This window comes from Myotis myotis, unplaced genomic scaffold, assembly GCF_014108235.1.
Source record: "Myotis myotis isolate mMyoMyo1 unplaced genomic scaffold, mMyoMyo1.p scaffold_m19_p_4, whole genome shotgun sequence".
In the NCBI taxonomy this organism is placed as follows: domain Eukaryota; kingdom Metazoa; phylum Chordata; class Mammalia; order Chiroptera; family Vespertilionidae; genus Myotis; species Myotis myotis.
Genome location: NW_023416346.1, coordinates 114,316,894 through 114,330,554, shown reverse-complemented (window position 1 = coordinate 114,330,554; position 13,661 = coordinate 114,316,894). Strand labels below are relative to the sequence as shown.

The 13,661-nt window shown below is 38.0% G+C and overlaps 1 protein-coding gene across 1 annotated transcript; it reads right to left on the bottom strand.

Moving 5' to 3' along the window:
• Positions 1 to 214: 214 nt before the first annotated feature.
• On the bottom strand, positions 215 to 1,288 carry LOC118653594 (casein kinase I-like). The gene has a single exon (XM_036304233.1). It carries the CDS (start codon positions 1,286 to 1,288, stop codon positions 215 to 217), a length of 1,074 nt encoding a protein of 357 aa, XP_036160126.1.
• Positions 1,289 to 13,661: the final 12,373 nt, after the last annotated feature.

Here is a 13,661-nt window from a genome sequence, read left to right as displayed (position 1 = left end):
TTTCACTGTCTCAGTTAATAGTCACAATTACAGCAGCTACAACTCAGGACACAGCATCACCAATGCTGGCCAGAGCCAGTTTATACTGAAATTAAGTTCTTTACATCAAGTAAATGGTTGTCCACAACAACTGGCTAGTGTACATATGAACTAAAATGTCTAGACTTGGGGAGAAACAAATGCTGCTTCGATCATCTGCATGACTCCTGTTTCTTTATTCACGCTTCGAGACTGTTGGGGATTGGGTCTGGTGACCCTGCCCACTTGTAGATGCCTCCGGCTGTGTTGCTCTCTGCTGTAAAGTGGTCCAATCAAACGTGTAGTCATATTGGTAATTTAGAATTTTGAAAAGAATGCGGAATAGCTGCCTCAGGTATACGTAATCCGGCACTTCTTCAAAACGCAGCCCACGACAGTAGTTTAAGTACATGGCAAATTCTGCAGGAAACCCCTTACACAAAACTTCCACAGGAATGGACATCTTCTTTTCACTAATTTTCTCATACTTTTGTTTCTTTGTGGCAGCTGTTAGACCTTGCCATGGCAGGCTGCTTCTATTAAAATACATCAGAACATAGCCTAAGGATTCCATGTCATCTCGGCGACTCTGTTCAATGCCCAGATGCGCATTGATGCTAGCATATCGGGCGGTGCCAGTGAGGCTTTTATCTTCTCTGTATGGTATGTGTTGCTTTGTCTTGTTGTCTCTGTATTTTTTGGCCAAACCAAAATCAATAAGGAATAGTTGGTTTAATGCTGATAAAGCTGTGTCCTGAGAAGTACTTGTAGCCGTGCTCCTTTTCCTTTTCCCTGTTGGAGTTTGTGAACATTTATTACAGCGACGCCCGATGCCCATGAGGAAGTTATGGGGTTTAATGTCTCGGTGTATAAAGTTCTTTGTATGTATATATTCAATTCTACTGATCATCTGGTCAGCTAACATAAGCACCGTTTTCATGGTAAACCTTCTGGAGCAGAAATTAAACAGGTCTTCCAGACTGGGCCCCAGAAGGTCCATGACCAGCACATTGTACTCTTTTTCTTGCCCGTACCACCGCATGCGGGGGATGCCCACCCCGCCCTGAAGAATCTTATACAGTTTGCTCTCGTACAGTAACTGCGGGTGCCTGGCCTTCTTTGACTCTAATTTCACCGCCACCTCCTCGCCGTTGGTGATGTTGATGGCCAGATAAATTTCACCGAAGGAGCCAGCCCCGATCTTCCTTACTAGTTTGTACTTTTCACCAACAACGAAATCGGCCTGGGTGCCGGTGCTGCTGCTCGCCATCTTGGGTGACAAAAACGGAGGCTGGGCCCAGCCCCAACACCTCAATGCCTCAGAGAGGAGGACGAGAGCCTCCGGGCTGGCTCCCCGAGAGCGGTGGAAGGGAACGAAACACGTCGGGCGGCTGACGTCACAGGGCCCCCCGAATCCGAATTCGCCGAGCGAAACCCTATCACCGCTGCCCAGTCAGGTATTTACAGTTTAGGCGGGGTTTTCGCGGTTCCCAGACTGGGCCGCTTGTGTCAGGGGGGCCGCCAGTCCCTCACCTTTTTCGCAGCGAGGACGTCACGGGCTGGAAAAGGGGTGCGGTGAGTTAGGGCGGTGATACCACCACCGCCACTGCTGCCGGCTCCCGCCTGGACGGACCCTTCAGTCCGCCGATGCCGCCATCTTGTTACTCCAGCTCCAGCCAAAGGTCAAAAATGCCGCCAGTCCCGGAAGCCGCCTCTTCGCGACGCAGAGCACTCTGGGAAAGTGTGTGTGTGTGTGTGTGTGTGTGTGTGTGTGTGTGTGTGTGTGTGTGTGTGTGTGTGTGTGTGTGTGTGTGTGTGTGTGTGTGTGTGTGAAACCCTTGGTACATCTTGCCTCTCAAACATGACAAATATTTTTACTTTCTAGCCCTTCTGGGACATTGCTTTTTAGATCTACTGATCCATGAAGCCAGCTCAGTTTACTTCATATGTGCCCATATTCTGACAAAACACTTAAATGCTCACAATGCTTACGTTCCCTAGTCTTTCATTTTTGTCATAATATATTGCCATAATTTCATCCTACTTTTCAGAATTCTTCATATTTTTCTCTTGTAATTGGGCTTCTTTCTTTTGCCATCCCCTAAATGTATAAACAAACTCCTTTGAAAAGCAAAATTGTCATAATTCCATTAATTATTTTTTCCACTGACTACCTAAACCTGGCTTCATAGTTCAAATTTCTACCTAAATTATGGGTCTCTAATTCTAATTGCCAATGGTTCACAAATCCAAAACTGTCAACCTAACATCACCTGTATTGCTCAATTCAATATTTTAATGTCATCATTCTTCTAATTGTCCCTTAAGTTAGTAACCAAAATACTGTGTTTTTATTCTTAAAATGTCCCTCAGATATTTCTTTTCCTTTCCATGTCCTCTTAATGAAGTAGAGTGTGTGGACTATAGTTGTTTATTCAAGGATCCATGGAGTTATGGGGAAGTGATAATCTGTGAATCTACAGTGTGAATAACTTTTTATATACCTATGTGAATTTATGAAGAAAGACCATTAGTTATTAGTTTCTTAAAGGACTAAGGATCAATATGCCAGATTCTCGTCATCTTATACTGGGAATAATGCGGCAACTTTTGGATTGAATAGGCTTACTCTTTAAGATTGGCTGGTCCAGGAGATGAATCATTAACACAGTATTCTCACCCAACCAATGTTAATTCATTCATTAATAAATATTTATCTAGTATTTCTTATGTGGCAAATATCATTCCAGGTTCTGGGGTCACATTGGTGGACAACATAGAAAAAGTTTGTCCTCCCATAGAACTTACAATTTAAAGGACAAAGAAAAATTAAATACTCTCTCAATAAACAAAACATCAAGGAATTATAGTTAACCATATTTGCTGTTGATATAATTAAGTGAGGAGATTTCATAGTTACTGGGTATCTATTTAAGAAGAGATGGTGATGGAAAGCCCCTCTAATAACATGACAATTCTAAATAACAAGAGGAAACCGGCCATATACAACCAGGGAAAAGCATTCCAAACAGAGGTACACATTAATGCAAAAGCCTAAAGGTTATAATAAGCTTGACATCTTGTAGAAGGGAAGAAAACAAAAGGCCAGGTTTGCTAAACCCCAGTAAACAAGAGGGGAAAGTGTGGATGCGGTCAAAGGGATAAGTAGGTGCAGATAATTTTGGAGTTTGGAAACTAGAACAGGGAGTTTGGATTAGGTCTAAGCACAATGGAAACTTAAGTGGGAGAGAAGGAATCTAGTTTACATTGTGTAAAGAACAAATGCTTCTTTAAAAAAATTTTTTTTTTTTTATTGATTTCAGAGAGGAAGGGAGAGGGAGAGAGATGGAAACATCAATGATGAGAGAGAATCATTGACCGGCTGCTTCCTGCATGCCCCCAACTGGGGATCGAGCCTGCAACCAGGGATCGAACCATGACCTCCTTGTTCATAGGTCTGCTCAACCACTGAGCCATGCTGCCAGGACGAGAATAAATGCTTCATGACAAAAACAGTCAAAAGGCAATTGAAGCAGTCCAAGTGGGAGATTGTGGAGGCCAAGTTGCTTGTCTCTGCAAAACCTACACTATTTTCCCCTTAGGTCCTCAATAGTCATGTTTACCTTATCTATGCTTTGTCTATAACACCTCACTTTTTCACACATTGCCTCCTCTACTCCTTACAACAACACAGTATTAAACCCATTACCCAAATACTAAAAGAGAAACTGAGAATGAGATTTATCTTAAAACAGCCAATTGGCAAATTTAGTTACTATTTATAAGATGTGCTCTTTAAACGATGTTATAGCCTGGCTGGCATGGCTCAGTGGTTGAGCATCAACCTATGAACCAGGAGGTTATGGTTCAATTCTTGGTCAGGACATATGCCCAGGTTGCTGGCAGCCTGTCAATGATTCTCATCATCGGTGTTTTTATCTCTCTCTTCCTCTCTGAAATCAATAAAAATATATTTTTAAAATGAATAATGTTATAGCTTTTAGTACCTTGCTGACAGACCCTGCCTTCTACATTATTCATACCCAATAGTGTTATATATTAAGCACTATGGTAAAATATTAATTTCCAGTTTTTGAAGTGATTTGTTTATAAAAATTACAGTTAAAATACTGTTTTACCTTAATTCTAATGTATGCATTATGAAAGGAAACAATTTTTAAACAATATTAATGTCATTTTTTGAAAAGCAATTGTACCTCATGAGTCATCACTATAATTGCATGTAAACTGCCTTTGGCTAATACACAAGCAGGATTAAAATAAAAATGTTTTGAGTGTCAACCTAATCTATTATAACTAATTTATATTGATTCATTCCATAATTCCTTTCTTAATTGCCATCTCTTCTTCAAATTTTTACCTTTTATGCCACCTTATCCCCTTTTATTTCAAACATTGGTGCCTAACCTTGACTATTTTTTAAATCTACTTTATTGACAAAGTTAAAATTATATGTGCTTTCCTGGCACAGTAGACATTTTTAAATGTTGGTAGAAAGAAGCAACATGAAGCTCTTAAAATGTTTATTCTTAGTAGAGGATCATTATGACATCTATGACTAGAGAAATGGAAGTTCATAAAAATGTATTTAATTTTACTATACCTGATTTCTAATTAATATTTTCACAAAGAAAATGAAACTGATTAAAAGTCCTTGGCAAACTCAAGGCTTATAATACCCTTAAGGCTTTATGCAGGCAGAATATTTAGTTCTGTATAGGCAATATTTGTATATTATCTTCAATATACAGAGGAAAGGTGTTAGAACAAGTAAAAATTGCATCAAAATAACATCAAACCTGAACATTCCTGACTGCCACACTCAAACCAACTTTCTTAGATAAAAATCAAATCAGGGCACAGTTATATTGAACTTGTGATGATCAGAAATAACCAAGTTCTACCAGTAAAGTATCATGTCTAACCTCATCCACTTTCTAATGCCTTAAAAATTAATTACAAAATCTCAGCAATCCCACTTCATGGTATTTATTTAAAATATTTGAAGTCAGGAACTCAATGAAATATCAGCATCCCCATGATCATTGCAGTACTATATACATAATAGCCAAGTTGTGGAAACAGATAAATAGATTTTTTTAAGTGTGCTACATACATACCATGGAATATTATTCAGCCTTAAAAAGATGAAATCCTGACATATGTTACAACATGAATGAACCTTGAGGATATTATGCTAAGTGAAACAAGTTAGTTATAGAAGAACAATTACTGCATGATTCCACTTATATGAGCAATCAATAATAGTCAAATTCATAGAATCCAATAGTGCAGCAGTTCTCAATCTGTGGGTCGAGACCCCTTTGGCGATCGAACGACCCTTTCACAAGGGTCGCCTAAGACCATCCTGCATATCAGATATTTACATTACGATTCATAACAGTAGCAACATTACAGTTATGAAGTAGCGACGAAAATAATTTTATGGTTGGGTCACAACATGAGGAGCTGTATTTAAAGGGCCAGAAGGTTGAGAACCACTGCAATAGTGGAAAGGTGGTTTCTGGGGGCTGGCAGAGGGAAATTGGGGAGTTACTAATCAATAGGCATAAACTTTCAGTTAAGCAAGGTGAAGCTCTAGAGATCTCTACAACATAGTGACTAGAATCAAAAACACTGTACTGAGCCTGGCCAGTATGGCTTAGTGGTTGAGCATCAACTCATGCACCAAGAGGTCACAAGTTCAATTCCCAATCAGGGCATATGCCTGGATTGTGAGCTCAATCTTCAGTGGGGGCCATACAGGAGGCAACCGATCAATGTTTCTCTCTCACCATTGTTTCTATCTCTCTCTCCCTTTCCCTTCCTCTTTCTCTAAAATCAATAAAATATATTTTTTAAAAAGATAAAGGAAATATATCAAAATATGTATGTAGCATAATAATTTTTAAAAAGCACTGTATTGAACACTTAAAAATCTGTTAAGAACATACAGCTCATATTGTGTTCTTATCACAATAAAATTTAAAAATTATAATTAGCTCTATGTAAAAATTGATCTTTCCCATAACTTCCTTCCTACAGCACACTGATTTTAGCTCTATTTTGCTCTTATTTTATTATAAATACTAGTAGTTACTAGTTCATGTGCCTGTTTTTCTTTTTTGTCTTTTTTTTCCCCCAATATATTTTTAATGCTCTCAGAGAGGAAGGGAGGGAGAGATAGAAACATTAATGATGAGAGAGAATCATTGATTGGCTGCCTCCTGCACGCCCTACACTGGGGATTGAGGCCACAACCCAGCCATGTGCCCTTGACTATAATCGAACCCAGGACCCTTCAGTCTGCAGGCATGCTCTTTCCACTGAGGCAAACCAGCTAGAGCCATGTGCCTGTTTTTCTAATCAGATGAAAGTTTTTGCCATTACATTTTAGCTCAGTCTTCACAACATCCCTGTGAAGCAGAAACAATTGGGATTCCATACTGTAGATTAGGAAAGAAAGGCTGCTTTATCCAGCTGTTAAGAACAGAACTAAAATATGAATCTACTCTTCCCAACCCCAAAGCCATGCCATATTCATCATTCCATATGCCATCCAGGCCTGTGCTAAGAATTCTTACCCAAGGTGCAGGGAGAGACTTACATTTGCTTAAGAAGTTCCTTAATACCTTAAGTGGGTTTAGAGGCCATCATTATGAGGTATCTTAAGGTTCAGTGATAGATCAATATTTAGTGCTTTATGTTGGATTCAAGAAAAAAGTTAAAAAGTTATATGCATGCAACCTCCAGAAAGCATGCTTCATCACCTTCTCAGTTATCATCAATGAAAAAGTTGCTTTAACTACTTTTCAGAATGCACTTATGATGGGCATATGACAAATGAATAACAAACAGGCACCTTCTTTAATGAATACATGAATCTAAATTGAACACTAAAAAATTCAATTATGTCTATCGATAGAAAATTTCTTTAAAAATTATTATACCCTGTACTAAATAAGAAGTTCAGTTTTTAAGCAACTTCTTCATAAAGATTAACTGTCATGATATTAATTTTTGCCTTAAGTATACCAGTACATTCACCTATCCAGTGGTCGGCAAACTGCAGCTCGCAAGCCACATGCGGCTCTCTGGCCCCTTGAGTGTGGCTCTTCCACAAAATATCGACTTCTGCGCATGGGCCACGAAGTTTCAATCGCACTGTACATGTGCGTCCGCACGTGGTATTTTGTGGAAGAGCCACACTCATGGGGCCAAAGAGCCGCATGTGGCTCGCGAGCCTCAGTTTTCTGACCACTGACATATACAAATGTAAAATGGCAATGATTCTTAAGCAATATTAATAAACACCATTTGTTTTTTTTTTAATAAAAGCAACTGGTGCACATCATGAGTCATGATTATAAATTTATGCAAACTGCCTTTGGCTAATAAACAAGGAGAATGAAAATTAAAATATACTGTGTCAACTGGATCAATGTAAGGTAATTTGTATAGGTTTAAATTTTATCATCTACCTCAGGCAATCAGCGATTTCTTTAATAACTATGTTGGAACATACTTTTGAGCAATTAAAACTCAATTGCTATCAAATAACTTAGATTTTAAAATGGCATTTAAAAATTATATGATTGAACATTTAGAAGAAATTAAAATCCTGTTTATATCTGATTGCTTATTATATAGGTCACTGAACATCTTCTGAGTTCATTTTTAATAATTTCATGTGATATTGTCTAACATTCTTAAAATTTCTAGGTTTTAAAGATGAGGGTAAAGATAAAACACACCTTTTTTATAAAACCATATAAACAGGATTATTTCCTATCAAATAAAGTGACAGGCCTATGTATTTAGTCTTAACATGAAAAATCTTGAGCACAAATTAAAGTATCATTTTTTAAAATTTATTTTTATTGTTGAAAGTATTACAGAAATCTTCCATTTTTCCCCCATTGCTCCCCTCCACACTGCTCCTGCCCCACCTGGGCCTTCACCTTACCATTGTCTATGTCCATGGGCTATGTATATATGCATATAAGTTCTATGGTTAATCTCTTCCTGACTTCCTTCCACCCTTTCTTCTGAGATCTATCAGTCTGTTTCCATGTCTCTAAAGAGGACATAAAAAAAAGCCAAGAGACATATGAAAAAGTGCTCAAGATCACTAATTATCAGAGAATGGAAATTAAAATGACAATGAGGTACCACCTCACACCTGCCAAGATGGCTACCCTTAATAAGTCAACAAGCTACAACTGCTGGTGAGGATGTGGAGAAAAGGGAACCCTAGTACACTGCTGGTGGGAATGTAGACTGGTACAATCACTATGGAAAATAGTGTGGAATTTCCTGAAAAAAAAATTAAAAGTAGAGTTGCCATTTGACCCAGTGATCCCACTTCTAGGAATATATCCTAAGAAGCCTGAATCACCAATCAGAAAGAATGTATGCACCCCTATGTTCATAGCAGCACAGTTTACAATAGCTAAGATCTGGAAACAGCCCAAGTGCCCATCAGTAGATGAATGGATAAATTAAGCTGTGGGACATTTACAATATGGAACACTATGCAGCTATAAAAAAGAGGGATCTCTTACCCTTTGGATGGAGCTGGGAAATATTATGCTCAGTGAAATAAGCCAATCTGAGAAAGACAAATATCACATGTTCTCACTTATTTGTGGAATCTAATGAACAAAATGAATGGACCAACAAAATAAGACCTGAAGCATGGAGACATGGAACAGACTGACATACCTCGATGTGGGGTTGGAGGGATGAGAAGAGATAAACCAAAGAACTTATATACTTATATGCATAGTCCATGGATATGGGCAATAGAGTAGTGAAGATCTGGGGGGAGTGGGTAGGAGCTGGGAAAAGGGGGGAAAGGGATGGGGAAATAGGAGACATCTGTAATACTATCAGCAATAAAAATATATCTAATAATATAATAAATTAAATTTGTTTATTTAATAAATAAATAAATAAATAAATAAATAAATCCTATATAATAAAAGCCCAGCGACTGAAACAGCAGAACAACTAGAACAACCAGAGACCAGAATGACAGGGGATCCTCGCTCTTGCCGGCCCTGCCTCCCAGCAGAGACCCCCACTCTGATTGGGGGCGTGGCTGCCAGCAAACCACCCGTGGCCCCTTGCCCCAGCCAGCACTGCCCACCAGCAGGGACCCCCACCCCGATCCAGGGCCCGCATCACAGCAGGCCGGCCCCCACCCAAGCACCGGGCCTCTATCCTATATAATAAAAGGATAATATGCAAATTGACCCTAACAGCAGAATGACCAGAATGACTGCTCGACCAGTCACTATGAGGCACACTGACCACCTCATGGTTCCTTTCCCTGGCTGGCAGGCTCTGATTGCCCTATGGCAAACAGGGAACTGGGGTGGGTGGTGGCGGGTGGCAGGGCTGGCTGCAGGCAGCCAGGGAAGATGGTCCTGATCACAGACCAAGCCTAGGGACCATACCTGCACACTAATTTCGTGTGCCAGGGCCTCTAGTAAGTAAATGCATACATACATACATACATACATACATACATAATAAATTTATGTGATGGGATATGTTTGAAAAGTAAATAAGTAAATATTTCAAAATTTTAATATAATAAATAAAATAAAAATTAGTGGGTGGTTTTAACCTTAGATAGATACCAATAGAAGATTGAACTATGTATTAGAAAAATTATTCAGAATTCAGCCCACTAAACAGACAAACTATATTTAAAATATAGAAGAGAAGAGAAATAGAGTTACAGTGAGAAGGTCTAACTTACATTTAGTTGCTATCCCAGAATGAGAGAAGTAAAATAATGGAGCAGTGACAATTTGTAGGACATATTGACAAATATCCAAAACTTTATTAATGACACTAATTCTCAGGAAGAAGTCCACATCTCAACACACACACACACACACACACACACACACACACACACACACGTTCATAGAGGCATTATAACAGCCTTACAGAGAAAATACTAACAAATGCCCATTAAAAGTAGAATGCATAAACAAATTGTGGTTTATATATTCAGTGGATACTACAAAGCAATAAAAAATGAACAGATTTCCGCTTCACACCACAACCATTAAGTACCTTGTAAATATAATACTCAACAAGAGAAATGAGACATAAAATCATAGTGTGATTGATTAGATGTATGTCCTTTTACATAAGTTCAAAAAACCCCAAACCATTTTACATATGAGATGAATTTACATAGAAAAGTGAGGAGGTGTTTGAGCTAGCAATGGGGTTCAAACCCTTCTCTCAGTGCATCACTCTGACTTCTTCCATAGTCACATCTCTGATCTGCTCTTCTGCCAGCCTATTCTAATTTTAAGGACACTTCTGATGACATTGGGCCCACCTGGATAACCCAGAATAATGGCTTTATATTAAGGTCATCTGATTAGAAAACTTTATTGCATCTGCAATTTTAATTCCACTTTGTCATGTAACATAGCATATTCACAAGTTCCAGGGATCAGGATGTTGGTATCTCTGGAAATAATATTATTCTATCTACCAGTTATATTCTGTATTTAAGTTTTCAACCACATTTTTATGTCGCTAAGTTTCTTTTCAGTTCACCTAAAGCCACATCTTAAAGTTAAATTTGTATTCAAAATGGATAATGCAATGCCAGATTTCATTGTTGTTTCTCCAGTGGTTTTACACATTCACTATACCAATATGGAAATTAAGTAACTATTTTGTAAAAACACAGTGAAACTCTAGCATAAGTATGCTATATATTGGTATTATCATTATTTCTTAAGTATCATCAAATTCTGATGTAGACAAATCTTTGATGAATCGTAGCTACTGTCTAATTCTGTACTGAGCAAAGAAATGATTTACAATATAGGTACATATTTCAGTAAGGAGTTTCACTATGAAGAAGGCAAGCAATGGAATGGATAGCTATAGTAATAAAAGTGTAATATGCTAATTACACCAGACGTCCTTCTGGATGACCTTCCAGGTGAAGCTGGGGCTGCAAGGGAAGCCCGGGTCCCGGGTGCCTGCCAGCAGCCAGAGGGAAGCCTGGGTCCTGGGTGCCAGAGGGAAGCTGGTGCCAGCAGCCAGGGGAAGGAAGGCCTACTCTTGCACGAATTTTGTGCATCGGGCCTCTAGTATACATATAAGAACTTAAGCTAACTTTTTGAGAACAATTGTATAGAGGCTGATAGACTAACATGAGAAAATTAAAACAAGTTTTCATTTATAAATGTAGAAAATAAACCAATACTAAACTGAGTCATTCTCAGCTTTTTATTTTTTATTTATTTTATTATTATTATTTTAGTTAAAGTTGCAATAATACAACCAAAACATTTACTTGATTGATTTTTTTTGGATCAACACTTTATGGAAGATATTTCTAAATATTTAAGAGTTGGAAGTTACCATTTAATATAACCATTTCGTGTTGTTTATAGGACAGCCGAGACATAGAGAAGTTGATTTCTATAGTCAAAGAATAGTTGCTAACAGAACTGGAATTGAAATTCAGTCAAGAACTCTTAAAGTCATAGAAAAATGTGCTTGACCTTCGGTTAACAGTGCTTCAGAAAGGGAGGTACTCTTTGCAGAAATGACCAACATATGTGTTCCTTAAGTAAAATTCTTTGGGAAAAAATCAAAGTAGCTCACCTGTTTGTAGACTTTCAATATTGCTTTCCTTTAACATCAAAAATTACTTTATTTTAACAAAGAAACAAACTACTTACTAGTCAGCATTCCAAACTGTGGAAGGAAGATTGCTATAGGAATTCTCAAAAGATTTAAAAGTTACATTGTATCTTTAATACTTGCTGACATATTCATTCATTCATTCAATAAACATGAATTGGGTGCCCATTAGATAAAAGTCACTAAAATCTAAGATTTTTTAAAAAGTCATTAGGCTAGCATTCAAAAACCCATCTCATTTGACAGTTCCAATAAAATATATTTTATCTAAAGCCTTTTTTCACATAGAATATGATTTTTCAGAATAATCTGAATCTCAACTCTGATTACTAGACTTATTTATCTCTAATATTACCTTTAATATTTACATTAAAATATTAATTAGCATAATCCTAAATTTGAAATGCCTGATATCCCCAATTTCTTGATTAGCATATTGCAAATCCCCCATTTTATACACTTGCCCCTCATTTAAAATTTTATCACCTCCAAATAAAAATCTCACTTTGCAGTTGAACTTAGAATTCCCATTTGGTAATTATTTTCTTTTTGATTATGAACTTTTTAGTCTGGATTTCACATAAAAGAAAATAATTGCAAAAATCAGAACTTAATCATTTAAATATACATTTTTGGTGAAAAAATACATTTCTAGACCTTGTATTTGAGTGTTGTTCATTCTTTCCTAAATTATGAACAGAAGACAATAAATAACGGTATATGTTTCCATGGATGATGGCAATAAGTGTCCCAGGTTCTATTATTTGCAATCTGGGGGGGGGGGGTGGTGGTGTGGTGAGTGTATTAGTATGCTTGGGCTGCCATAACAAAATACTGGGAAGCTTAAATAACAGAATTGAATTTACTCACCGTTCCGGAGGCTAGAAGCCAACATGATTGGTTTCTGGTGAAAGCTCTCTTCCTGGCTTGCAGATGCCCACCTTCTCATTCTTTCCACATATGACTTTTCCTTGGTATCTTCATGAAGAGAGGGGGAGAGAGGAGAGAGGAGAGGGGGGGGGGAGAGAGAGAGAGAGAGAGAGAGAGAGAGAGAGAGAGAGAGAGAGAGAGAATGAATGCATGAGGTTTCTGATTACTCTTCTTATAAAAACACTAATCCTATCAGATCAGGGCCTCACCATTAGGACCTCATTTAAGTTTAATTACTTCCTTAGAGACCCATCTCCAAATACAGTCACACTTGGGGTTAGAGCTTTAGTATATGAATTTGGGAAAACACAACATTCAGGCTATAACTGTCAGATTAAATGATCATATGTAATGGTAATTCATCTCCTAGCATCATCTGAGAGTATATTTTAGGAGTTCTTTTCTATCCAGGAAATGCAGGGGTATAGTAAACCTTTAGAAATTATGCCATTCCAAGACTTCTCTCAAAATGGCCCTGGAACACTTATTTATTAAGTCATTCGTAGGTATAGTTTGCTAGTGAAGGATATCCCAATAGAAGCTCTCATCCAGAAATATAGGCTTCTGACAGTATGTCTCTCTGGTGGCCATTAGTTTCTGGCATGTGACCTATGACAAACATAAGACGCCAAAAAGGTGACATGCATCTCTTATATGGAACATTTCCAAGTTGGCCAAATTTGCTCAAGCTGTATTGGCCTGAGTCCCCAGATTCCATAGCCATTTGGGGTAATACAGTGGGGCCTTGACTTACGAGTGTCCAGACTAACAAGTTTTTTGAGATACCAGCTGTCTCTCAGCTGATTTCTTGCATTGAGTTGATAGAGTAATTTGAGTTAACGAGCTCCTTAACGAGCTCCTTAATGAGCTCGGTCTCGGAACGAATTAAACTTGTAAGTCAAGGCCCCACTGTACTAGCAAGTTTTTAAGATAGCTGTGATGCATAGAAATTCTCACTGCAAACAGGGTAACTACTACTTCCTGGGACCATCAAGTGA